The 26,160-nt window shown below is 50.7% G+C and overlaps 2 protein-coding genes across 7 annotated transcripts in view; one reads left to right on the top strand and one right to left on the bottom strand.

Moving 5' to 3' along the window:
- The window catches only part of ZC3H7B (zinc finger CCCH-type containing 7B), a 53,534-nt gene extending 46,138 nt beyond the window's left edge, over window positions 1-7,396 (bottom strand). The window contains exon 1 of one of the 4 annotated variants that reach the window (XM_027107778.1): window positions 7,242-7,396. In XM_027107778.1, the coding sequence (XP_026963579.1) occupies window positions 7,242-7,253 (12 nt within the window). In that variant the 5' untranslated portion in view covers window positions 7,254-7,396. Of the gene's footprint in view, window positions 1-7,122 lie in introns of all 4 variants that reach the window. The other 3 variants (XM_027107779.1, XM_027107776.1, XM_027107780.1) reach the window with 3 other exon arrangements.
- Window positions 7,397-19,970: 12,574 nt separating this feature from the next.
- The window catches only part of RANGAP1 (Ran GTPase activating protein 1), a 28,041-nt gene continuing 21,851 nt past the window's right edge, over window positions 19,971-26,160 (top strand). For 2 of the 3 annotated variants that reach the window (XR_003433024.1, XM_027107775.1), the window contains exons 1-2: window positions 19,971-20,198; window positions 22,301-22,450. Coding sequence is in view for 2 of the 3 variants with exons in the window: in XM_027107775.1 (XP_026963576.1) it covers window positions 22,339-22,450 (112 nt within the window). In the remaining variant the exon portion in view is untranslated. The remainder of the gene's footprint in view (window positions 20,199-22,300; window positions 22,451-26,160) is intronic. The other variant, XM_027107774.1, reaches the window with a different exon arrangement.

Below are 26,160 nucleotides of genomic sequence, written 5' to 3'. Positions count from 1 at the left end.
TGGCTTGTCTTGTTGCCGAGCACGGGCTCTAGGCACAGGGGCTTCAGTAGTTGTGGCATGCGGGCTCAGTAGTTGTGGCTCGTGGGCTCTAGAGCGCAGGCTCAGTAGTTGTGGCGCACGGGCTTAGTTGCTCTGCGGCATGTGGGATTTTCCCGGACCAGGGCTTGAACCCGTGTCCACTGCATTGGCAGGCGGATTCTCAACCACTGTGCCACCAGGGAAGTACCCCAGTGCCACCAGGGAAGTCCCCCAAAGAGGCTTTTACTTTCTTCATCTTGTCTTTCTTGTTCGCAACAACCTAAGGGCCCAACTGCACAGAAGGGTTCAAACCCACATCTTTCTCCAGGGGCCCAAGCTCTACTCCTGCTTCTCCACCTCCAAGACCCACCTGCTAGGCTGCTAAAGTGAGACGTTTAAACAGTAACTCTTTTATATATATAATAGAAAAGTAACAGAAGCTCACTGTTAAAAAATAAAAATGAAAAAAAAAAAACAGAGCTTGCCCAGAGTCCAGAGCTCAGAGTGACTGGTTACCACTCTTTTTCTTTTTTTTGAGCAATTTGAAGTCACTGCTCCTGTTCATGGGCGGAGAAATCCCCACCTGGGCACCAAGAGTTTCATGGGCTGCTCTGCAGAGGGCCCTGAGCCGGTTCCAGTCCCAGCCCTGTCCCACGCTAGCTTTCAGGGAATCAGCCTGAGCCTCTTTTTTGTCATTTACAAGATGGAGCTGATGATATCCACCTTCCAAGACTATTTTTCAGATTTACATAGTCCCCTCCGCCTACACACACACACACACACACCCCAGAGGAGGTCAGAAATTTGTGTTTCTGCTGAACTGGGCACCATCAAAGAATACTTGGCAACTTTCAAAATTATCCTGTAAGTACTTTTCAATCAGTCAACCCCAATTTCTTTGCAGTTTCCTTCTAGGCCACTGTTTTCTGGCAAGGGCTGCTCCGGACCACCCTGCTACTATTATTCATTTACTCAACAAATAACCACAGGACACCTTTGTGTGCAATGGGCTCTGCCAGATGCTGGGAGAACAAGGTTAATGAAGTCCCTGGCCTTGGACAGCTTGTGGTCCACGCACAGCAAGACAAATAAAAAGGCCAGTGTTAAATGCACAAGTAATGATACAGTTAAGAGTTACACAGGGCTTCCCTGGTGGCGCAGCGGTTGGGAGTCCGCCTGCGATGCAGGGGACGCGGGTTCGTGCCCCGCTCCGGGAAGATCCCACATGCCGCGGAGCGGCTGGGCCCGTGAGCCATGGCCGCTGAGCCTGCGCGTCCGGAGCCTGTGCTCCGCAGCGGGAGAGGCCACACCAGTGAGAGGCCCGCGAACCACAGAAAAAAAAAAAAAGAGTTACAAAGAAACTAAAATAGGAAACGTGGCAGGGAATGATGGAGAGGGGGGTGGGCTGGGAGCTTAGCGAAGGCCCTTCCAAGGAGGTGGCATTTAAAAGGGACAATTAGGATCCAGTCACAGGAACGTGGGAGGGGGGTAAGGGCACACCTGGCACAGGCTATGGCGAAGACAATGGCCCTGAGGTGGGAACAAACTTAGAATATTCAAGGAAAAGACAGAAGGCCAATGAGGCTGCAGTACTGAAGTGAGGGCAGGCCAAGCAGGAAGGAAGGGGCAAGGGACAGGCTGAGGCTGGTCAGAGAGCTACACACGGGCCAAGCTGGAGAGCCAGCACTGTGCTCTATGTGTGCCAGGAAACCACTGGAAGGTTTTCAGCAGAGGAGTGACAGGGTCTCGCTCTTGAGAAGATCCACTTGGCTGCTGTGTTGAGGACGGACGACAAGAGGGGAAGGTGTCAGATTAGTTAGGAGGCTACTGCAGTCGTCCAGGCCTGGATCAAGGTGGGCCGTGGAGAAGAAGATTCAGAAACACTCTGGATGTTATTAAATGCTCATGGCAATCACAACCATGCCCTCACACCGGGTGGTCTTTATAGCTTTCAAAGTTCCTTCATTTAAGTTTCAGAGCAAACCTGAGGCAGACAGGACTGAATCAGCAAGGCCATTTTTCAGAACAGGAGACTGAGGCCAGGAATGACAGGATGATGGTGCCCCAACTCACGCAGCAAGTGTGTGCTGGGACTGAACGAAAGGCAGGACTTTGGACTCCCTGCCCTGTGCTCCTCTGCCTGCAAAGGGACAGGGTATGACACGGAATGCTCCAGAGAACAAGAGCTTAGATGAGCCTCTGAAAAGCCCGGAAGGGTCAGAGCCTCGACCTTGCCCGCAGCCCTCAAGGAAGCGCTCGACGGATTCTCGCTGGCTGACCCCAGCTCTCAGCGTCAGGGAATCTGATACCCGGTTCCCTCTCTGAGTCATGGTGTGGACAAGACAGGAAGAACTGAGGGGTGGGGGGCCCCTCGGGTTTCTTCTGAAAAACAGAGACCTCTTTCACCTTGAAAGATTATCATGAGGATTAATGAGAGACTGTGGGCAAAAGCACGATACAAATGTTAGATCATTAGGGTTTCCAGACAGATAAGAAAAGAGCTCCATGGAGACTGAAATAGCTTGACAGCATCTCTCCTGCAGGACGGCTAAGACCTCGGACTCAGGAGTCCAGCAGGCTTGGCTCCCTCTGACCCCCTGCTCTACCTCAGCTGTGTGATCTTGGAACCTCAGTCTCCCCATCTGCAAAATGGGGCTGTCAAGAGTTGTTCCTGCCTCAAAAGAGTCATTAAGTGGATTCAGTAAGAGAAAGCGCAGAAAGCACAAGCACAGGGCCGGCACACGGCCGCATTCCAGACATGGTGGCTGCTGTCGCTACTGCCACTGTCACCATCAGGCCTGTGTCTCAGCCTCTGATTCGGGGCTCGGGAATTGCCGCGGAACTGAAGTCAACTAGAGATGTCTCCTGGATGCAGAAATGCTGCCGCCCCTTCCCTCTGGGCCTCCACAGCCTGATGGGGAAACAGCGCTAACACACCTGCAGAAGCCATCAGGGTGCCTGCAAAGAAACAGACTTACTAGGAGAAATAAATAAGGTGGGAAGGAGCCCCATAGCTGGTGATGACAGAGAAAGGAAAACGAGCCTGTTTTCTATGGGCCATTAAATGTGATGAAAGGAACTGGCTTCTGTGGAGACTCCTGGGAGCTGACACGTAGCAGTCACTTCATCAACCCCAGCTGAGGCTCCAGTTGAGGCTGCAGCCAGACTTCCTCAGAGGATACCTCCACCTTCTGCTGTCTCACCTTATCACCACCAGCCCCGTCAGCCTCCTGCCTCCCTCCCTCCCAGCCTTACCTAGTCCTCCACTGGGCCAGCTCAAGAGCCAAACTGCCCGGGTTTGCCCTCCAGCTCTGTCACTTACACGATGTCACTTAACCTCTCTGTGCCACAGTTTCTTCATCTGTAAAATGGGGACAATTATAGCGCCCACCTATAGGGCTATCATAAAGATTGAATAAGCGCATCTAGGAGAAACCACTCATGAGAGCTGGCCACTAGCTAATTGCTGGATTGGTGTTTGTTAAGTTACTAAAAAATTTTAAACCCCTCTAGTTCCTCTCATCTGAGTCTCCTGTCCCGATCCCCGGGCACTTGGGCTCCTCCCAGAGGTTACCACCAAACATCATCAAACCTCAGGGCTCATTTTCGGAAAAGGAAACTTGGGCCTGGAGAACCCAAGGGACCAACAGTGGCAGAGCCTGACGTGAACCTGAACTCACACCTGCCACCTGCACCGTGGCTGTACCAGATGATCTGCCTGTTCTTACTTCACACCACCCTGCCTTTGTCCAGCTCAGTGCCTCTCCCTAGAATGCCCTTTCTCTGGCCTTTCTCAACCCATCTTTCTTTTTTTTTTTTTAATTTTTAAAAAAATTTATTGTATTTATTTATTTTTGGCTATGTTGGGTCTTCGTTGCTGCACGCGGGCTTTCTCTAGTTGCGGCGAGCAGGGGCTACTCTTTGTTGTGGTGCGCAGGCTTCTCATTGTAGTGGCTTCTCTTATTGCGGAGCACGGGCTCCAGGCGTGTGGGCTTCAGTAGTTGTGGCTCGCGGGCTCTAGAGCGCAGGCTCAGTAGTTGTAGTGCACGGGCTTAGTTGCTCCACGGCACGTGGGATCTTCCCAACCGGGGATTGAACCCGTGTCCCCTGCATTGGCAGGCGGATTCTTAACCACTGCACCACCAGGGAAGCCCTCAACCCATCTTTCAAATATTTAAATGGCACTTCTTCTCAGACCTTCCACCCCCCAGGGCAAAAGAAATCTTCTTCCTCTACACTGGGACATAATTCAATTTGACAACAAAATGGCTGAATGTGTCCTCCTGGCACCTCCACGGGGGCCTGGGACACAGAGGGTGAATCAGATCCAGTTCCTGTCCTTGGGAAGCTCAGGTTAATCATCCATATCTTTCTCCTTTCCAAGCCACAAGCTCCTCCGTGGCGTCAAGCCAGGCACTGGCAGGCACTAGGAACTTAACTCGGATCTCCACACTCAGGGCTCAGTCTTCCTTCCACCACCATTCTGCCTTCTGCAGTCAGGCTTCCAGAAACCTCCTGAGAGTACCTGCGAGGCCATGGGGCACAGGGCTGGTTCATTAAAACTCCCTGGCCTTGGGGAGCCTGCTGACATTTTAGCTTAAGCCCCCACCCCCGGAACATGTGCCAGTTCAAACTGTCCTGGTCTCTGTTCTTGTCTACATATTTGGGATGGAGGTGGTCCAATTCTGACGCCACGCAGCACACTTAACAGTCACCCAGGACTGGCTTCAAATCCAGCCAGGTGATCTTGGGCCAGCCACATAAATCATGTGTTCCTCAGTGTGTTCAGCTGTGAGATGGAGATAATAATGCTCACCCCTCAAGGAGCCACTGTAAGAATTAGCCAGAATGTACGTCAACCTCCCAGAGCGGAAGCAATGGTGGTGAGCCCAGAATCCCCTACCTCTTCTCCACCCCAGCCAAGCATCCCCATTCTTTCAAGCTCAAGACCCACTTGCTGAAGGAAGCCTTCCCTAACTTTTCCAGGTTACCCTGAGAGCTCTCTCTTCTCTCCACTCCCACCGCATTGACCCTAGTATTGACCATTTCCTTGTTCTCTCATTGGTTCGCTAGTTAACTTTCTCTTCCCAACCAGCCTCTAAGTGGCAAACTCAACCCAAGCCTGCCCCACAGTATCGCACTGTGCTCACAAGAAGCGCCTGAAAAGTAACTTGCTAAGGTAGCCAGGACTCTGGGAGAAGGTGAAGATTTGGAGGCAGAAAACCAGGTGGGAATCCTAGCTCTGTTATGTGACCTTCCAGGGAGAACCTTCAGCTCTCTAAGCCTCAGGTTTCTCATCTGGAAAATGAGGACTGAAAAATGTCGAGCTGACATGGTTGCTATGGAGGACAGATGAGACAGCATATGTGAAAGCCCTTTTGTTATAAACTAAAAAGTGCTATTTAAGGGATTATTATTTTCAGATTTTCAAATCCAAACCTACTGATGCCTCAACTTTCCTATACCTAAGACTCAAGAGCCCAGCTCTTAGCCCCAAATAATCCACCCAAACCCACATTCTTAACTGTTCATCCTAAACAAAAAGCCAACAGCCTAGAATTCACAGCATCCGTGGAACCTCGTCCCAGCTCAGGGCTCACAAAACCTCTCTCCTACCTTCAGATCTCAGCCCTCCTGGACACAGGTTTCTCCTTCCCAGCTCAAGGAAGCCCACACCACAAACCTATTCCAACTGCGATTGGCTGGGCATCATTTCTAGCTTGCAGTCCAATTTCCACGGAAAGTGAAAATGGGGAAAGATGACCAAGGTGGGTATGGTAGTATGTGGGGGGAGAGGGGGTCTAAGTCTTGGTAGTAGAATTAAAGATTCTGCTGGAATTTTGTGTCCACTAGCGGCTAAATGTACTATAATTATCACATTTGTGTGAAAATCCAAGGATCTGCATTCTGCTGTTTTCATGGGACTGGATGAACTGCAGGCACTGAGGAAAATGCTAAGAAGTTGGAGTTCAAAGTCTTGTACCCAGGAAACAAAAGTCCCAGTAAGCAATCCCAGAGAAATGAAATCCCTGACAAAGCTGATGTGGACACCACAGTCCCTCACTCTGGGCCCAGGCCCCTTCTCCAGCCCCTCCATTCCTTCTCCAGCCCCTATTCTTACCCATTAATGCCATGTAGGTATCACACCCATCAGAGTCTATCAGAGTGAATGCTGATTTTTTTTCCCCTGGGAATACTGCTTTGTCTCTGTGAAAGACCCCCAAACCGGGCACCTTATAAATATCCGAGCCAGACAGATTTTAAGAGGAAATCGGGGAAAGGAAGGAGCAGGCCGGGAGGAGTCCCTGAGGCCGGCGGAGGGCAGGAGGGGAGTCCGAGGCCGGGGTGGGTGGCTCCCGTGCACTCATCTCCCGGGGGCGCCCCCCAGGCGCTGGAGCTGTCCCCCGCAGCCCCTGTGCGCCCCTGGTAAGACGACGGACCCCTCGCAGGCCTGAGCCCAGGGACTGATCCCGCGACCGGAAATGCACCCCCCAGACCGCGCCCCCCTTTCCTGCCGCCCTCTCCCCCGGGCCGGGCCGCAGGCCCCGGATCCCCGGGCTCGCGTGGCCGCCGCAGCCGGCAGGGGCGGCCCGTCGGCGGCTGCGGTCCCTCCAACTCCCGGCGCTGCGGGGCCAAGGCGCACACAAAAGGAAGGGGCGCGTTGCCAGCGACGCCCCCGCCAATCGCCTCGACCCCCATCGCGGGAACCGGCAAAGCATCCGCACACCCCAAAGCTTCGGACGCCCAGGAGAGAGCCCCCCACGCAATTAGTTCCAAGACACCCCTCGGGGGGTTGTAGAGGCAGCCAAATCTCCCAGCGGCAGGTGCCCCCGGCAGCACAATAACTTTGAAACTTTGGGGCAGGGCACGGGGGCCGGGAGGGGGAGCCCCAAAAAGAAGGAAAGGGGGGTTGGGGGACTATTCGTTTTTGCAAAATGCACTCTCCGGGTGTCCCCGCGCAGCTCCGGCCTGGCCAGGGCTTTCCGCACCTCCTCCCAGCCCGGCGCGGCCCCCGGGCGCCCCGAGCCCTCCAGAGCCGGCCGCCGGTTCGCGGTCGGGCCCCGGCCTCTGCCCCGCGGGGCTCGGGCCGCGCGCAGCACTCACCTCGGCCGGGCTGCGCTCCCCGCGGGCCTGCGCCGAGCCCGATAAATGGTATGCTATGACTAGAGGTATGATTACGTTATTATTATTAGTAATAATAAGAGTAAATGCTATTTAATTACGGGCGGCAGCATCCTGCTCCCGGCGCCGCCGCCCCGGCAGCTCCGTCCATGTGGCTCCGGAGAGCTTTACTTTCATTTCCAGCCCCCTCGGCCGGCCGCTCGCGGCAGCACCCGCTGGAGGCACCGTCTCCCAGCAGTTCTTCCTCCTCGGGTCCTAGAGCGCGGCTCCCCTAGCCGGGCGCCGGGGGTGGGCGGCGCGGGCTGAGCACCTGGGGGCGGAGGGGGCGGGGAAGTCCCCCTTCCCCTTGGAAAGCTCATGCCTGGAATTCACCTTTATCTTCTTAGAAAGTGTCCTTCCCTCTTGGGGCTTTTCTTTTGGCAATTCTGCATTTCTGGGCTGATGCTGTTCTAACTCAGCGCCTCCGCCCTTCCTCATGTGTGTAAAGAGCCCCCCGGGGTTTCCAGATGCTTTCAATGAAGGCGCCCCAAAACCCTAGATGCCTTGTGACCTTTTCAAGGATAAGGACCAAAGGCTCAGAGAGGAATCAGGACCTCCCTCGACTGTTGTTGTATGTATGGGATCTTTCCCGAAAGGATTTGAGGCTGCTTAGAAGACCCAGAAGGTAAGGGGAGATCACCAAAGGAGAAACTGGCTGTCAGCATCCCTGGCACTGACACAGAGCTGGCCAGGTCCAGGTTGGATTTGAATCCAGAACTTCGGATTCCAAATACGGTGTCATCCCACCCTACCACCACCTGCCCCGTGGATTCCTGAGAGTTCTCTACCCTCTTCATTTTACACGCACACACACACATATGTATGTATATGTGTATCTAGGTACATATATATACCTATATATATGCCTATATGTGTACCTATATATGTGTGTGTATATATATATTAATTTATTTATTGAGGATTCGCTGTGAGATTTGTAAAGATTTTATCTTTACAAATGTTATCTTTTCCACATTTGTGCCAGAAAATCTTAGGGACTGGAGATGCATCGCTGAGATAAATTTTAAACATGCTGTGGTAAATGCTAGGAGGGACCAGAAACTGGCACAGTTTGCCTATTTAATTCTCACAATAATCCTGGGAGATTGGTTTTAGCATGCCTGTTTTACAAATGGAAAACTGAGGCTCAGAGATTAAGCGACTTGTCCAAGGGGGCAGTTCTGACTCCAGAGCTTGTATGCTTTACACGGCCTCTCACACTTTTCACTATCTACCATAAGGGAGCCTTGAAAGAGGGGTAAAAAGCACCTGCACCGCTGGAATTTCTCAAACTCTTCCTTCTGTGGGTGCCATCTCTCCCCTCACTACTCTAAGATTAATAAACAAAAAGGCAGCCTCTGGCATAAGGGTGATGGACGTTTATGTCCAGAAACGAAAAGCAGAGTCCAGTGGCCTTCTGACTCACTGCGAGGAGGGCCTTGTTTAAAATGAAAACCTTTAACCCCTCCCACCACCTCAGAGATTTTTTTTTTTTTTTTTTTGCCACCCTGTGGTTTGCAGGCTCTCAGTTCCCCAACCAGGGATTGAACCCAGGCCACGGTGGTGAAAGCCCAGAATCCTAGCCACTAAGCCACCAGGGAACTCCCAGAGATTCTGATTTAGTATTTCTGACAAGCACGGCTAGGTCACCTGTAATAGTCCCAAGATCGTGGGCTAAAGGCATACACAGGATAAGCCTGGCAATTTAGGGAGCCTGGGTGGTACGGTGGGGCTGTCACTGAGGCAGCATGAGAAAGACCAAGGTCTGTTGGAGTCCCAGCTCTGCCACTTGCTAGCTGTGTGACTCCAGGCAATCTTGCAGCATTAGTCTCCTCATTGGTAAGATAAGGATGAGAAAACCTGATCAACATAAATTTTGTTTCAAGGACTACAATTAAATAATAGCTGTAAAGCATATAGTATAGTGCCTAGCCCACGGGTATGAATAAATGTTTGTTTCCATACCTCCTGTACAATTTATAGTGAAACACTTATGACAATTTATCAGATTAGGTTCCATTGTTATTATCACTCCCATTTTATGGATGAAGCTGTTGAGGCCAGTCGGACTACTGCATCTTGCCTCAAATGAACTAGCTGGTAAAAGGTGTGGTGATTCCACCATCCCAGGCTGCCAGTGGAATAACACATATCCTTAAAAAAGGACTGGAGGGACTTCCCTGGTGGTCCAGTGGCTAAGGCTTCACGCTCCCAGTGCAGGGGGCCTGGGTTCAATCCCTGGTCAGGGAACCAGATCCCACATGCTGAAACTAAAAAAAAAAAAAAAAAAAATGAGGACTGTCCATCATTTAAGGAGGATTCAGCTGGACACCAGCCCTCCCCTCTCTGCCTTCACCTCTTGAATTTGGTATCAACTAGTTAAACTATCTGAGCTGCCTGAGATGGTAATTGGGCCCTTACAAGACCCCAACCAGAGGTGGTGGTACTTTGGAGGGAAAGGCCCCAAAGGTGGCACCAACAGGTTGCCCTATGTCCCCACATTAAAGCTGAAATAGCAGTAACAGCCACCACTTTTTATTTACTTATGAGTCAAGCACTTTGCACATGTTGATTCTCTTACCCTCCCCAAAACCCTGTAAGGTAGGGATTGTTTTTACCTATTTCAGGGTGAAGAAACAGACACAAAGCAGTTAACTGACTAAGAAAGAGGTAGAGACAGAATTCAGTCCCAGCCTCATCCCTCTGTAAGACCACAGCATCGTGATGTGGATATCTTAAATCTGGATGTATCACTGGTTACCCCCAAGAGCCTGTCACAGGAGCGGGTCGCTGGAGAATGGGAGGTGGACACTCATGCTCTGACCTTTGAGGAACTGACAGGTACATCATTCAGTTACCCCTTCTCCAGCAGGCACCTCCTGCTCCAAGCTTAGGCCTGCCATGGCTTGGACCCCAGAGATGCCTTCTTATCCCCTGGGAAGAGCCTGAGTGCATGACAGTCTTAAGTGCAGCCATGTACAGTGTTCATTCACTCACTCAAAAACATTCATTGCCAGGCCCCACATGAGGTCCTGGGACTGCAAATAAACCCCTTTCCCCACAGCTCCAGCACAGTCCCAGGTCCCAGTCCTCCAGCAAGGCGTCTTGGGGTTTAGGGAAAGACCTTGAAGATAAAATGCACCATTTTAGGCTCAGGTTGGGGATAATGAGTACTTTCCCCATAGGGTTACTAAGAGGATTAAGTGAGTTCCCGCATGCAAAGCATTGATAAATGTGTGGTTAAATAAATAATAAATAAATAATGCATTCTTCTGGGGAACGGTCCATAGAATTCAGATTCTCAAAGATGAAGGTGATTTTAAAAAAAAGAGAGGGGTGGACCCACAAGCCTAGAAGCTGAGATAGGTTATAATACAGTGGATGAAATGCAGGTGATAAAACATAGTCACATTTGTCCCCAGTATGCTTGAAAATGTTCAAGCATACAGAAGATTTTTTTTTAGAGGAAAGCACATTTATTTATTTATTTATTTATTTAATTTATTTTTGGCTGCGGCGGATCTTCGCTGTGGTGTGCTGGCTTCTCTCTAGTTGTGGCGCGTGGGTTCTCTTCTCCTCTAGTTGTGGCGCACGGGCTCCAGGCATGTGGGCTCTGTGGTTTGTGGCACGCGGGCTCTCTCGTTGAGGTGCGTGGGCTTAGTTGCCCCTCAGCATGTGGGATCTTAGTTCCCTGACCAGGGATTGAACCCGTGTCCCCTGAATTGGAAGGCGGATTCTTTACCACTGGACCACCAGGGAAGTGTGGTGGTCTGAACACGGGTTGGAAAAGAATTTCCAGACACAAGACAGAATGTAAAGAAGATAGAATTTATTAGCGGGAAGGGTCGCTGCCAGAACAGCGGGCCGACTTCCTTGTAGTCTGGGAGAGAGGAGCCCGAGCATGTACTATTGATCAGTTTTTATAGCCAGAAAACAAAGGAATGGTCCGAGGTGTAATTTTGTTTACTGATTGGTCGAGGCACATACACCTTCCTTCTATAGGGTAAGAGTGGGACAGGGCAGATGCCTTTCCTTATTTGGGACAGGTCCCGTTGCCCAGGTGGGCTCCAGATTTCGTAACCATCGCAACATGGTGGTGGGGAGCGCGATTGATTAAGAATCCGGTAGAGTGTGTAACCCTGACACTTTTTCAGGCAGGGTCGTCCTTTGTCCTTGAAGCACCATTGTCCTTGGAGCACCACATTCCCCCCTCTTTGTTTATAGGTCCAATTCCTTGGCCCTAATGGATACCCTGCTCATGTCTACCTAACTGCCTAATTCCCTCTCAGGCATTCGGGAACCCCTTTGTGAGGAGAAGGGGCGACAAACTCTCTCTGGCTGCTTCCTGCTGAGCGGGGGCATCGTGGGGCCGTGGGTTCCGGTTGCCTGCTCTCTGTCAGGGTTTATCTAGGGAGGAGTGCGGGCCCCATGGAAAGTGATGGCAGCTTGTTCAAGGGTTGTACAAGTGTTGTCTGGCCGGTATTCTTGTTGCATCACCATTTGGAGGTTTATTTGTGGTATTCTGGAAGGGACAAACTTAACAAGGAGGTTAAAAATACATGGCCTGAAGATTAGGAGAAGTAGAAAGGCTACTATAGGACCTAGGAAAGGGGTTAGCCAAGAGAACCAGGACCAGATATTAGTCTTGAAGTCCCACCAGTCGAGTCCCCCTGAGACTGCTTCCCTGTAGAATCCATTAGCTCTTTCAATAATTGCTCAAAGATTGGTCTGGACCTTGCCCGACTGGTTGACAAAAAAACAGCAATCCTCCTTTAACATTGCACAGGTCCCTCCTTGATTAGCTGTTAGGAGGTCCAGAGCTCTTCTATTTTGTAAAACCACTCCTGCTAGAGAATTTATTTGTTCTTGCCGGGTGTTAATTTGAGCTGCTAGGCAGGCAGTCTGTTGTGTGAGTTCAAGAGAGAGCTGTCAGGCAATGGAGGTACCTCCAGGGGAACTTGGTGAAGGATATGGGGTGGGATTTTAGCTAGAGTAAGCTTCGCAGTGGCTATTAAAGCCATATTTACCGGCATAAATGATAAAGTAGCTTCAAGTTTTGTTAAAAGGTTCCGGCCTAACAGGGGTATTGGACAGGCCAGGAGAACTAGGAAAGAATGGGTGAATAGAGTATTTTCAAGGGAACAGGGTAAGGGAGGTGTAAAATGGCCATATGAGGGCTTTCCATCTACTCCCATTAAGAGGATTGAGGAACAGCAAGTGGGACCAGAGAAGGAGGTCAGGGCCAAGTAGCACCTGTGTCAGTTAGAAAGGTTATAGTAGCCCCTGCCACATCCAGGGTTACCCGGGGCTCCTCAGGTCTTATGGGGAACATAGGCGCCTATAGATTGAGCCGGGCGCACCGTCAGTCATCCGCACCCAGGAGCCCCAGATCTAGAGCGCAGTCTGGTTCTTGACCCTGCTAGTCAATTACCACCAACAGGGGCAATTGGCCTTGACCTTGGCCCAGGGGGCTGGGACCCAAAATGCCCCGAGTGTTGGGTGGTCGCGGCGTTGGCCTCCCCGCTTGAGGGCGGCAGGGACAACTTGTCTTCCACTGGCCCTTTTGGTGACAGTAAGGGCACAGGGTATCGGGTGGTGGGCCGTTCCTGACTCTGTGCCCCTGCTGACCGCACTGGTAGCAGCTCAGCGGTGGTTTCTGAGACGGGAGAGGGGCTCCCGTGGGTCTGTTTTGGGAGGGACTGAGCAATGGTAAGAGCCATATACTGAGCCTGTCGTTTTTACTTTTCTTCCTCTCTTTGTTCTCTTCTTTCCTAGAAGCCTCCTCCCTATTGTTAAAGACCTTAAAGGCCGTGTCAAGTAGAGCAGGAAATGGGGTCTGTGGCCCTTGCTCTAGTTTCTGTAATTTCTGTCTTATGCTTGGGGATGCCTGGCTTATAAAGTGAACTACAAGTATAGCCTGACCCTTAGGGGTCTCAGGGTCTTGGTTGGTGTATTTCCTCATAGCCTCTTCTCATCGGGCCTGAAAAAGGGCCGGATTCTCAGAGCGTTCCTATGTAACTTCTCTGAGTTTATTATAATCAGGTTTGATGATTGCCTTTTTCATACCTTCTAGTAGACAGGTAATCACGTAGTTTCTCCTAGTGAGCCCTCCTGCTGGCCTATTTTCATCTGCCTGGTGTCTCCATCCTGGGTCTGCCCTTGGGACTGCCTCCGCCCCTGCTCGGTTCTCATTAGGATTTCAGGCGTGTGCCTTATCTGCCCAGGCCTGAGCCACGGCCTCGATCCTGGCCTTTTCTTCATGATGCAGCATGTAGTTAGGACCACATGAATATCTGGCCAGGTTAAGTCAAAGGCTATAGTTAGGGCCTGGAATTCCCTGATGAAGGTGGAGGGGTCCTGGCTGAAGGAGCACAGTTTCCCTTGGATATGAGAGAGATCAGACATGGGGAAGGGGACATGAACCCTGATAGCACCTAGGTCTCCGTCAGCGACCTCTCGTAGGGGAAGCATATTGGGACTGGATGCTGAGTTTTGGGCTGCTCGTGCCCGAGTGTGGGGAGTGGAGGGAAGGTCTGCTTCTGGGTACGGAGGTAGGGGTTGGGGAGAAGGTCGAGGAGGAGACTGGTGAGACCAGGGACAAGAAGGCTCATCCAAGATACCTGGTGGAGGGGGAGATGGGGAGGGACGAAGTAGCTGGAGGAGGAGGGTGGGAGGATGAGGCATTAAAGCGGCAATGGAGAGACACGTGCGACAGGAGTCCCTCAGGCTCAGATTCTGACCCAGGGCCGTGAAGGCCAGCACGGATGGAACCTCGGAATCCTTTCCTAGTTTCCAACTAGTTGGAGGACTGTGTTGTAATTTAGGGTCCCGTTAAGAAGCCATTGTTCTTGGTGCCTCAGTTTGTACTGGGGCCAAGCCGTGTTACAAAAGGAAATAAGCCTCTTCTTCTTGAGATTGTCTGGGTCAAATTCCTTCCAATTCCTGAGAATACAACCAAGAGGTGAGTCTAAGGGCATAGACGTCTCTGAACCCATTCTTAGCCTCAGTGCGACGAAGGCACCAATGACCAGAGACGGGAATTCCCGGAAACCAGCTGGGAATTGACTCACCGATAGAAAATTCTCAGGGATGGGAAGGAGCTCTCCCAGGACAATCTAGAGGCAGTGAGGTCCTCTGGAGTCAGTCCGAGCTGAGGAGAAAGAAGCAGAAGAGACAGAAAAGAGGACTGAGGATTCAGCCTTCTAACCCTACCGAGAAGGCGGTGGCCAAGGGACTGTGGGCTTTATGCTTTCTTCGTCCACGGTGTGCCTCGCATTGCACGGAAGTCGTCTTGGCGGGAGTGGACGCTCTAACAGCCTGGTCTGTTCCGTGACCCCCTTATCCTTTCACGGGAGTCTTCAAGCGGCAGGCGCCCTAACGGCTTTTCAATGCCTGACCCGTCCCCGCATGATACCAATCGGCCTAGTCCGCAGTCGGGAGGAAGACAGAGGGATCCTCAGCCGTCTGGGCGGCAGTTACTGGGGCGAAGCGAGCCGTGGAGTCTTCGGAACACGCCAGGATGTGGCCCTGGCCGGAGTTCCTCTGTTGATTTCACGGCAGCTTGCCTGTTCACAGAGAGTCCCAAGGAATGAGGAGAGGAGGTGGGGAAAGAGACCGCCCTGGAGGTCCCTGTACAGGACACCAAATGTCGTGGTCCGCACGTGGGTTGGAAAAGAATTTCCAGACACAAGGCAGAATGTAAAGAAGATAGAATTTATTAGCGGGAAGGGTCGCTGCCAGAACAGCGGGCCGACTTCCTTGTAGTCTGGGAGAATGGAGCCCGGACATGTGCTATTGATCAGTTTTTATGGCCAGAAAACAAAGGAATGGTCCGAGGTGTAATTCTGTTTACTGATTGGTCGAGGCACATACACCTTCCTTCTATAGGGTAAGAGTGGGACAGGGCAGATGACTTTCCGTATTTGGGACAGGTCCCGTTGCCCAAGTGGGCTGAGGAATTTCGTAACCATCGCGAAATGGTGGTGGGGATGGCGATGAAGAGTCCAGTAGCGGGTGTAACGCTGATACTTTTTCAGGCAGAGTCGTCCTATGTCCTTGAAGCACCATTGTCCTTGGAGCACCACAGGAAGTCCCTCAAGCATTCAGAAAATTGAAAGAACTGTACAGCCCTATATTATGCTACATTTGTTAAGATTTTGCTGTATTTGCTTTATCATATATTTATCCTTCCATCCATCCATCCACTCATCAATCTACATAACATTTTTGTTAAAAACAAAACAGGTAATTTTTAACTTTCTTCTTTATGCTCTTTTGCATTTGTACTAATTTTTAAAATTGCTGTCAGTTTTCATTTAAAAACTGAAATAATTTCCATTTTGGAACAAAAGAATTATTAAAAGGAAATATAATCTACCAAAAGGATTTGGTACCAGGAAACCCTTCATACACGTTAGACCCAAATTTAAGCTCCTCCCCAGACACCATCCTTTTCTATCTTATTCAACACTGGATTCTGGAACAGTGCCTGTACATAGTAGATAACTACTGGAGTAGTTATCCAGTAGTTATGGAGTAATGGAGTGAATGAATTCTTTTAAGTATGGTTGTTTATCGAGGTTAAAAAAAATAGTTAAGGGAGCCCTGGGCTTGAACCCAGGGGGGAATGTGGTTTGAGTTATCTTTAACAAGGGGAGGGGGCAGGCTCTCCAGCAATATGGGTAGGCCAGGCCCACCTGCCTCTCCCCCAGGGCCCAAGGCCAGCATCCAGTTGGATCTTGGGACTTTCTCTCTACATTCCTCACGTGTCTGACATAGTTCGGGCATTTGTTTTTGATCTGACTAAATGGCAAGTCTGCAGCCTTGGTAGCTCTACAGGAAACCAGAATAAATATTGTTTATTCCATTTACAATTGGCAATTAAGTTTGTTTTCAGGCACAAGAATGGAATCTAAAACACTCAGTTAAAGTAAACCAAACTAATCAGAGGCAGTCTGCTTTTCTCTTCAAAACATTAAAAGAAAGAAAGAAGAAAGGAAGGAAGGAAGAAAGAAAGAAAACAATAAAAACCGCTGCACAATAGAGAGAGAAAGAGGTCTGGAATATCCACTCTCCCCTTATTCTCACCTCACACTCACAAACTGACTTGTTTTGCATGTGTATTGAAAAGAACCCCGGAGATCTGGTTCTACTATCTCTTGTCTAAATTACTGTGTAATTCGGGCAGGTTACTTGACCTCTCTGGGCTTCAGTTCTCCATCTGTTGAAAAGAGGAGAGGGATGGCCTAAGATGGTTCTATCTGTCTGTCAAAAGCTTTGATTTCATTTCTCGGGGCCAGGCAAACAGACTAGCTCTCAGGTGGTAACTTGAGAGAGAGTTGGAGAAAGGGAGGGAGAGAGAGAAAGACGACGACAAATGTGTTGATTGGAAACACTGATGGTTCTGGACTCTTCAGACTCACTGTGCAAACCCCCTTCTCCTTTTTTAAACCCTAGTCTCCCCATTTTATTTATTTATTTATTTTGGCTGTGTTGGGTCTTCGTTTCTGTGCGTGGGCTTTCTCTAGTTGTGGCGAGTGGGGGCCACTCTTCATCGTGGTGCGCGGGCCTCTCACTGTCGCGGCCTCTCTTGTTGCTCACAAGCTCCAGAGGCGCAGGCTCAGTAGTTGTGGCTCACGGGCCTAGTTGCTCCGCGGCATGTGAGATCTTCCCAGACCAGGGCTCGAACCCGTGTCCCCTGCATTGGCAGGCAGATTCTCAACCACTGCGCCACCGGGGAAGCCCTCTCCCCATTTTAAAGGGGTTTGAGAGAGTAACAAACAGAATCTCTTTGCTAAGGGCCTGGGTTTGTGATTTTTAGCTTTGAATGTGAACACCTGCAGGCAGAACACCTACACGCCGGTTCTCCACAAGCCCCAATGGACCCCTGTTACCTCCTATTACTTCCCGGGGCTTTGAAGGCCATTGAGTTTCTGCTAAGAATTCTCTTGCAGTTGTGAAAACCTTATGATCCATCACCCAGAGGAGGAGGAAAGGATGCTCGCCTAAGATGTTCTGCCGCCCACCTCTCTCTTCCCTTTGGGAGGTGTCCATCAGAGAAACGTCTCAGAGAGTAAAACTGGAAAAGGGAGGGGCTGAGGATCACCCCGAGGAAAATTCAGACTGATTTGATCAGTCCTAGCTGGAATCAGCACAGGAATAGCATCAGGCCTAAGTGGAAGCTTTTCAGCCTTCTCAGATGATGGTTCATTTTAAGGAAACACCCCGTGACCCTGACTGGAATCCAGTTCAAATGAGGAAACCTGAAGCATCTATGATAGGCCAGGCCCCAAGAGGATGCTGCTCACATAGAAACAGTACCTGCCCAGAGGCTCTCCAGGAAGCTGCTAAGAGGACTGTTAACTCTGTGAGAAAGCTCTCAGACCGCCTGCTCTGGGGGCTTGCAGCTTGTTCTGCAGAAAATCCTCCTGGAGGAGGTGGCAACCTCCTCCTGGAGGAGGCGGGCCTTGCAGGCAGAGAAGGAGAGGGAGGGTGGAAAGAGGATCCACATCTCAGTAGTTGTGTGAACCAGGGTCTGGAGCTTCAGTGTCTCACCTCTGCTGGGAAGGGTGGCAATGAGGCCCACTTCCTTTGTAGAGATTAAATTAGTTGTATGTGGAAGGATCTGGCACATATTTAACCCTGAATTGCAGGTAAAGCAACAACACGTGTGTGGGCTGAGTTGTGAGAGGTAACTTTGGAAAAGAAAGCTGCATATGTTGAGGGTGATTATGTCTGGGAGCTAGAGTTTCTTGGGTAATGTTTACCTTTCTCTTTATCCTGTTCTGTGTTACTTGAAGTGTTTATAATGAACATATGTTATTTACATAGTGGTTAAAAAGTTCTTTGTGAAAAGAAAAAAAGAAAAGCTGTTTGTGTTCTGTTACTTTAAAAAATTTGAATCTAGAGAAAAGTGGCAAAAAAGTTCAAAGAACTTCAGAGACCCTTCGCCCAGATTTACTTATTTTATTTATTTATTTTTTACTTTTTGGCTGCGTTGGGTCTTAGTTGCAGTATGCAGGATCTTCATTGCGGCATGTGGGATCTTTTGTTGCAGCGTGTGGGCTCTACCTTGTGGCGCAGGGGCTTCTCTCTAGTTGTGGCGTGTGGGTTTTCTCTCCTTACTTGTGGCGCGCGGGCTCCAGAGCGCATGGGCTGTAGTTTGCGCCACATGGGCTCTCTAGTTGAGGTGCGCGGGCTCCAGAGTTGTGGCACACAGGCTTAGTTGCCCCATGGCATCTGTGCCCTTAGATCCCCGACCAGGGATCGAACCCGCGTCCCCTGCATTGGAAGGAGGATTCTTTACCACTGGACCACCAGGGAAGTCCCCAGATTTACTTACTGTTAACGTTTTGCCACATTTGCAGTCTCTTGCCATATATATGTGTATATATATGTATATACATATTTTTTGGAGCCATTTGAGAGTAGGTTGCAGACATCATGCTCCTAATTATTTCAGCATATATTTCCCAAGAACAAGGGCAGTCTCTTACATAACCCAGTACAATATAAAAACAGAAAAAAACAGGGACTCCCCCAGTGGCGCAGTGATCAAGAATCCGCCTGCCAATTCAGGGTACACGGGTTAAAGCCCTGGTCCGGGAAGATCCCACATGCCGTGGGGCAACTAAGCCCGTGTGCCACAACTACTGAGCCCACGTGCTGCAGCTACTGAAGCCTGTGCGCCTAGAGCCTGTGCTCTACAACAAGAGAAGCCACCGCAATGAGAAGCCCGCACACCACAAGGAAGAGTAGCCTCCACTCGCCACAACTAGAGAAAGCCTGCGCTCAGCAACAAAGACCCAACACAGCCAAAAAAAAAAAAAAAAAAAATTCAAGTCTAATGTGGATACAATGCTATGATCCAACATACAAATTTTGCTGTCTCAATATTGCCCTCTATAGTAATTCCCCCCATCCCCACCCCCAAGATCCTAGCCAGGACCACGTATTGCATTTAATCATCATGTCTTTTTACTCTCCGTTAATCTGCCACAGTTCCTCAGCTTTTCTGTCTTTCATGACACAAACATTTTTGGAAGAGCACAAACACGTTATTCTGTAGCATGTCCCTCAGTTGGGTATGTCTGATGTTTCCTCACGATTAATTTTATGCGTTGCTGAATGGATGGTGATCCTTCTCAGTACATCACAGCGGGAGGTGTGCGATGGATGTCAGTTTGTCCCGTTATTGACGTTAATGTGGACCACTTAGTTAAGGTGGTGTGGCAGTTTCTCTACTATAGAGTTACTATTTCCCCCCTTCCCCCCCCCCTTTTTAATTATCAAGCAATTTGGGGCTATTTATGTGAAATCCTCGAACGTCCTTCCAATTTCATGGGACAAAATAGGCGAGGCTTTCCCTTTAGGAAATGGACACCTAGTTCTTGCCGAATCGATGTAGCGCGAGCCTACGGCAGTACCACCCTTTGTCAATAAAGTTACGTGAACGTGAACCTTTCCGGAAGGGCTGAGGCGGTCGGGACGCAAGGCGTTTAGGGAACTGTAGTCGCCCTAGGAGCTCGCGGCTAAACACCGCCCAGTGGCCTCTCAGAGAAAGAACCAGAAGCCGAAAAGGGAGGGCAAAGAGGGACGAGCCGAGGCGCTCTAGGATGCGGTGCATCACGGGAGTGATAGTTCAAGCGCGCGGTCCTTCGGCGTCCTGCCGCGCCCCGCGCCGGAGAACTGGACTGTCATACCCGATAGGCCACGCGCGCGGGGGAAAAGGGAAGCCGGCCTTGGCCTCCAACAAATCAAATCGAAGGAAAGAAACTGCCGGCTTTCAAAATCCTCCTCCTCCGCCATCATCTGCCGCCGTGCGGGGAGCAGGTGGTGTTGGAGGCTCGAGCGGCGAGAACCGCTCGGAGAGCTGACGGACGAGTGGGCTGGGCATCGGGGCCGCTGGACTGGAGGCGGCGACCCCCACCTGACCTGACCCGGACCCTAAATCAGTCCCCGCCCCGCCGGACCGACGTACGCGCTCCAGTCGACCCACGCGGCGGCGCCGCCTGTTTACGGTAAGGTCGGGGTCCCTTTCCTTTTCTTGTCACCTGCCTGGGATTGGGGCGGGGGGCGGCGCGGCCCTGGAACTGGACGAGGAAGGTGTGGTGGCCCCGAGCACTCTGTGCGTGCCCCCTCCGCCTTCTCCCCTGTGCCCTCGATGGCAGAGCGCGATGGGGGTGGGAGTGAGGGAGTTGGGGGGCGTTGGCCCTTTTCACAAGTGGGGAGACTGAGGCTTAGAGAGGGCGTCAGGCCCACCCTGGCCGCCCAGCCCGCAGCTGCCAGCAGTGGCGTCTCCTGTTAGCGTCGGTGTCATCTGGGGGCGGTGCGCGTCTGCCTGGGATCCGGGATGGGGTTCCCGTACAGCGTGGCTGTCATTTGCGGCCCGTACTCGCGCATCGCTCCCCCGCTGCCGCCTCCCAATAGGCCCACACCCGCGGAGGGCCTGGGCTGGCGCCGCAGGCCCTGGACCAGCGTGAGTCTCTGCTGACGCTTGGCAGCAACCGTGGATGTGCACCTAGGAAAATCTGCGACGCTCCTACGCGGAATGGAGAGGAGTGTGTGCAATTACCGTTCGTCTGTGCTTTGCCGCTGGTCCTTTACAGACCTTGGACCAATCAGTTCACCACTGTGTGCTTCAATTTCCTAGTGTTTATAGTGGATGGTGTGTTTGTGTGTGTGTGTGTGTGTGTGTGTGTGTGTGTGTATGTATGTACTGGACTGAGAAATGGACCCTCTTTCAGCTGAGAAGTTTTGTGTTTCTATTCCATCTGGAGGCCTCATCACCATTTTTCTAACCTTAAATTGTCCCATTCCATAACTCAAGTGGGGGGCGGGGGTTGAGGCTATTTTATATTCAGTTTCATCCCCTCATTCATTGTTGGAGCAGCTTCGAAATGCCCTGCCTCATGCAGCAGATAGAGTGATCCTGTCAAAACATACGTCAGATCACAGTCTCTCTTCTGCTAGAAACCCTCCAATGGCTCTCTTTGTCACTCAGAGTAAAAGCCACAGTTCTTAAAATGGCCTTTGTGACTCGGGCCTCTTGTTGACTCTCTTTCCTCATCTCTTACCTCTTCTCTCCCTCCCTGTCTGTGCTCCCGCCCAGCTGGCCTCCTTGCACTTCCTCTAATCACCCCTCTTCCCCCACAAGAACCTTTGCGTTGGCTGCTTCCTTTGTAAGAATGCTCTTCCCCCAGATATCTGCATGACCCAATCCCTGATATCCTTCAAGTCTTTGGTTTTTTATTAATAATACCTTCTCTAACCATTCTATTTTAGATGGCAGCCCTCCCCCAAGAAAAACAAGAAAACTCCTTACCCCTTTCCCTGTTTATTTTTTTCTTATCACTATCTGAGACACTACATATCCTCGTTCTTCCCTGATTACCTGTCATTCCTCTTTGGGGAAATGTAGTGATGCTTTCTGCCAGTCTGCTGAACTCCAGTCTGCTGAACTCCAGGCTGGAAGCTCCTTTTTTCAGCAACTCTGTCCTTGGTCTGTTGTGATGGTGGCTGTTGTGATGTAGAGACTTCTGGTCTCCTAGGAACCCCTGAAGTCTGGCCACCATGGGCTGTCCAGTCTCCTGGCCAAGGCTGAAACCAGACGTACAGTGGGCTGACCCTCGTGCCCCACGCCCAGAGTCATGCCACCGTAGGTGGTGGGGCATTCTTTGGGATGGATGACCTGGATCCCGTAGCCATCCATGTCCTGTTTGAGGAATGGGACTCTCAGACAGAGAGCAGCCAAGATGATCAGGCAGCTGTGTATGCTTTGGGTAGACTCTTTGTAGCCATCAGACTGGGACTTGACTGCCATTCACTGGGGACCCAGGAAATAGTCAACTCACATGGCTTTGCTTGGTGTCCCAGCTGGGGCAGTTGGGCAGAGGAGGACTTGTAGTCGGATGGTAACTCTTCAGAGGCTGAAACCTCCACCTTTTTAGAACTGTTCCTTCCCAAATGCTATTTTCATTTCTCCCAGTGGTTTAGGGCTTGGGATTTCCTTAGCAGGGGGAGGTGGGGTCAGGTAGCTGAAATGGCTGATGTCCTACCTTGCCCTCCCCAACCCGGAGGCACCCGGAGAATCCTGTCTCTTAATGAACTTTGACCTCCTCAGGTTGCAGATTTCCAGGGGAGCCCACCAGCGTGGCCAGCATGGCCTCTGAAGACATTGCCAAGCTGGCAGAGACGCTAGCCAAAACCCAGGTGGCCGGGGGACAGCTGAGTTTCAAGGGCAAGAGCCTCAAACTCAACACTGCAGAAGATGGTGAGTTCCCGTGCAGACTGGCCCAGCGAGTGAGCGCTTACTGTTCCCACTTGTCAGGCCGGTTTAGCTTCATTATCACACGATTTGTCCTAGCACAGTGAGGCTCAAAGATGATTTGCCCATGAGCACACGGTAGGCATCCCTGCTGGTGACAGCTCAGGCTGGCAAGGTGGGAAGGGCCCCTTTATCTCTTGGAAGGGATGGTAGGCAATGAGGGACCACAGTTAGCGGCAGTCCCGAGATACAGCCCTGACTTCTTACTTCAGATCCAGCCCCACCTTCACCCCCAAGATCCAGAGCTGGTCTGGGAATAGTTGTTACCTTCCCCAGAGCTGAGGCCCTCATGCAGATGCATTAAAACAACAATCCAGGCCCTCTTGGGAGGTCTAGTCCACGCAGCTGAAGGGCCCTGGGAGAGGGACGGATGCTCCTGACTGAACAGGCATTAGGACTGGAGAGAACGAGGAGTCGGAAGGCAGACCCTGTCTCACCATCCCTGGCCAAGGCATGGCTGGCACTGATCAACCCTGAATACCCTGGCATCTGGAAGCAAAGGCACCTACGTCAGTACTTGTAAGGCCTCTTGAGGTTCTGGCCCAACCAGGGAAACTGGTCTGGACTTGCCTGGTCGTCATGGTGTGCAGGCAGGCATGCTCCCCTCTGCCAGGTCAGAGACTGCTTGAGTCCTTCCTTGGGTTGCTGGAAGTGTGGTGATGCACGTTCCTAATGTCTCTGTAGGGCCTTAAAATTTAGAGTTTCTCCCTGTGCTTTGTCACTTTTGATCCTTGCATCATCCCTGAGGGAGGGAGGTAAAAATGTTGCCATTTTATAAATAAGGAGAAAAGGACTTGGGGGACTTCAGTAACTTACCCAAGGTCATACAGCTGGTAAATAGCAGAGCTGGGATTTTATCAGAGGTCCAGCTGAATCCCTGTTCTGGTATTTCTCAGTAGATGTTCAGCTCAGCTCAGTAAGCATGAATTTGCTATTAAATGCTGTCATTAACACTGTGTCAGGCAGTCTTAAGTGCCATACAAAGAGTATCTCAATTTATCCCCCCCAAAAGGCCTTGAGGTAGATTTCATCCCATATTGCAGATTGGGAAATTGAGGCTTAGGGAGGTGATAGGACATTCCTAAGGCCCAGCTAGAAGTAGTGGAGCTGGGAAGAAAGTTCAGGTTTGTCTGGTCCTAAAATCTATGCACATAATGACTTCACTAGCTCAGGCTGGATATGCTGCCTCCCATTTTGGAGGTCATCAGGGATGGCCAGCTTATAGCCATGGCGTCTCAGGAGCTCCTTACCTGGAATAGGAATGAGGTACCCAGACAACTAACAGGAGGGAGAAGATGAAACGTGCTCGGAGAGACATGAAGAGAAAGCTCTGGGAAGTGAGGTCGAGGAAAGGGATCTCTTTTAGCTTAGAAGGGCACAGGAAGTCATTCTATGGATGAGGTGGGTGTTTGAAGGAGGAAGGGCACTGCACGTGAGTTGACCCAGGAGCTGAGACACATAGGGTGGGCTTGAGAGAAGAGAAGTCAGAATCTCATCTCACCAGGGCAGAGGCCCTTGAATGCTGTACTGAGGTGCCTGGTGGCCTAATCGTGGGCCCAGAAAGGGCCTCTATCTGGGCTGGGAGTGAGCGGGTGAGGTCCAGGGAGGGTAGGGGCCTGTGAGGGGAGGCCGTGAAGCTGATGATTAGAACAAGGGCCTTTTCTCTCCCTAGTAAGTCATTTAAGGATCAAAGAAAGTTCTTGCTGCCTTACATAGCAGAGTACCTGGAACTTGTTACTTTGTGAGGCAGTAGAGGCTGAAAAGACAGATCCCTTCCATGCAGCCTCATGACAGTCGGTGGTTATTCAGGGATGGTTGGGGCCCATCCCTCACCTGTTTTTGAGTTTAAACAGAGGTATGGGTTGAATATCAAGTGAGAGGGGCAACTCAGCTGTGACCCCCACCCTCTCCTGTACCTGCTCTTCCCATTTTGGTGCTTTTCCTTCCACGCTCACTCTGTACTTGTGACTCTCCCCAGGCTAAACTTGTGGCAAGTGCAGTACCTTCGGATCTCTGTACCTGTGTCACTTACACGGCTCCCCTTGGGGCCCTGGCATCTCTGTTGCCTTCCTTCTAAGAACGGTATAAACATTCCCTTGAGCAGCCATCCTTTCTCCTGGTGACCTGGCCATTCCCTGGATGTTAGGGGGACTTCCTTTTGGAGCAAATCTTCCAAAGGGCTGAGAGGCCATGCCAGCCCTTGCCCCAAGTGCCAGCTGCAGGGGAGGCCTGGGCACCTGGAGCTCTGGAATTGCAGCTCCAGAGTATGGAGAGAGGTTCGGGGACTTCTCCACCAGGGCCCTGCATGAAGTCCTTGGTTGTGCAGAAGCAAGGCTTTGGGGAGCAGCACGTAGGTTCAGCTTTGGAAAACCAGTCTGAAGCTCAGCTCTGCCGTTTTCCCTGAACTCCTGGGCAGGGTGGTTTCATTCCGTGGAGCCTCAGCTTTCCTTTCTAGAAAATGGGAGTCTCATACCTGTCCAGTCTTTCTTGTTGTGAAACGAGTGCTGGTCACTGCCGTCTGTCCATGTGACCTTAGTAGGTATTTCCATACTCTCTCTGTGTCTCAGTTCACTCAGCTGTAGACTAGACCCAACAGTAACTACCTTTAGATGTGGTGGTAGTGAGCAGAGGCAAAGCGAGTCCCTTTCTCCACAAACTCATGACCCAGTAAGGAAGATGGTATAACGATCAAGTCACGGGAGTTCCCTGGTTGGCCTCCACGTTTTCACTGCTGAGGGCCTGGGTGGGTTCAACTCCTGGTCAGGGGAACTAAAAAAAATAAAAAAATAAAAAGTAACTATTCAGATGAGTGTAAAATTGTAGCAGGCTGCACATGAGACATCAGAGACTGTGAAGCCCGGTTGTTGGCCAGTAGCAAGGGTTTCTGAGGAAGTGCTGCTGCACGGGAGGCGAGGGGAGGGAGGCGCGTGTGGAGGCTTCTCAGGGAGCCCCTTATGGGCTGCAAGTCACAAGCTTTCCGACAGCCCTCCGGTTGTGTGTTCTTCTCTTCTCTTACACTCCTCTGTCTCTTCCCTACCACGTCACCCGCTCCATCCTGTGCCAGCCAAACTAGATTTGTCTTTCGTGTAACCTGCGTGCTTTTTTCAGATTGTGAAATTAATACATGCTCATTATAGAATACGGAAGCATCGAAAGACGGAAAAAGAACCATATCTTCATGATAACACAGCCCAGGGATATAACTACTTTTAATTTTCATGCATTTTTTCTGGTCTTTTGTTTTTTTTCTAAACACATAGCTGAGTTCCTCTTTTTTTTCTTAAAATAATTGAGATCATAATTACAGATACTTTAAAAGCTGCTTTCTAACCTGATGCATTGAGAATATATTGAGCAGGTGCTGGAAAAACACAGATTCACTCAGAATCCCACCACCTGGAAATAACCCCTTTAACATTTGGTTTCTGGACCTCAGTGTGTGCGTGTGAGAGAGAATGCATACAACATTTTAAAAGTGTGATCAGACCAAACACCACTGGATAACCTAATTTTTCACTTACCACTATAACATGATTATTTTCCAAGTCAGGTAATCACCTGTGTCACCATTCATAAGGACATCAGTGTAACTATTTATATCACGTATCCCAGTGAATTAACCTGTCCTCTGCTGATGGACATTTAGGTTGTATGGA

The sequence above is a fragment of the Aethalodelphis obliquidens genome, unplaced genomic scaffold (genome assembly GCF_003676395.1).
Source record: "Aethalodelphis obliquidens isolate GAN/ISIS:26980383/991018 unplaced genomic scaffold, ASM367639v1 scaffold8, whole genome shotgun sequence".
NCBI lineage: Eukaryota > Metazoa > Chordata > Mammalia > Artiodactyla > Delphinidae > Aethalodelphis > Aethalodelphis obliquidens.
Note: the sequence above shows the minus strand (reverse complement) of the source record. Positions and strands in the feature narration are given on the sequence as shown.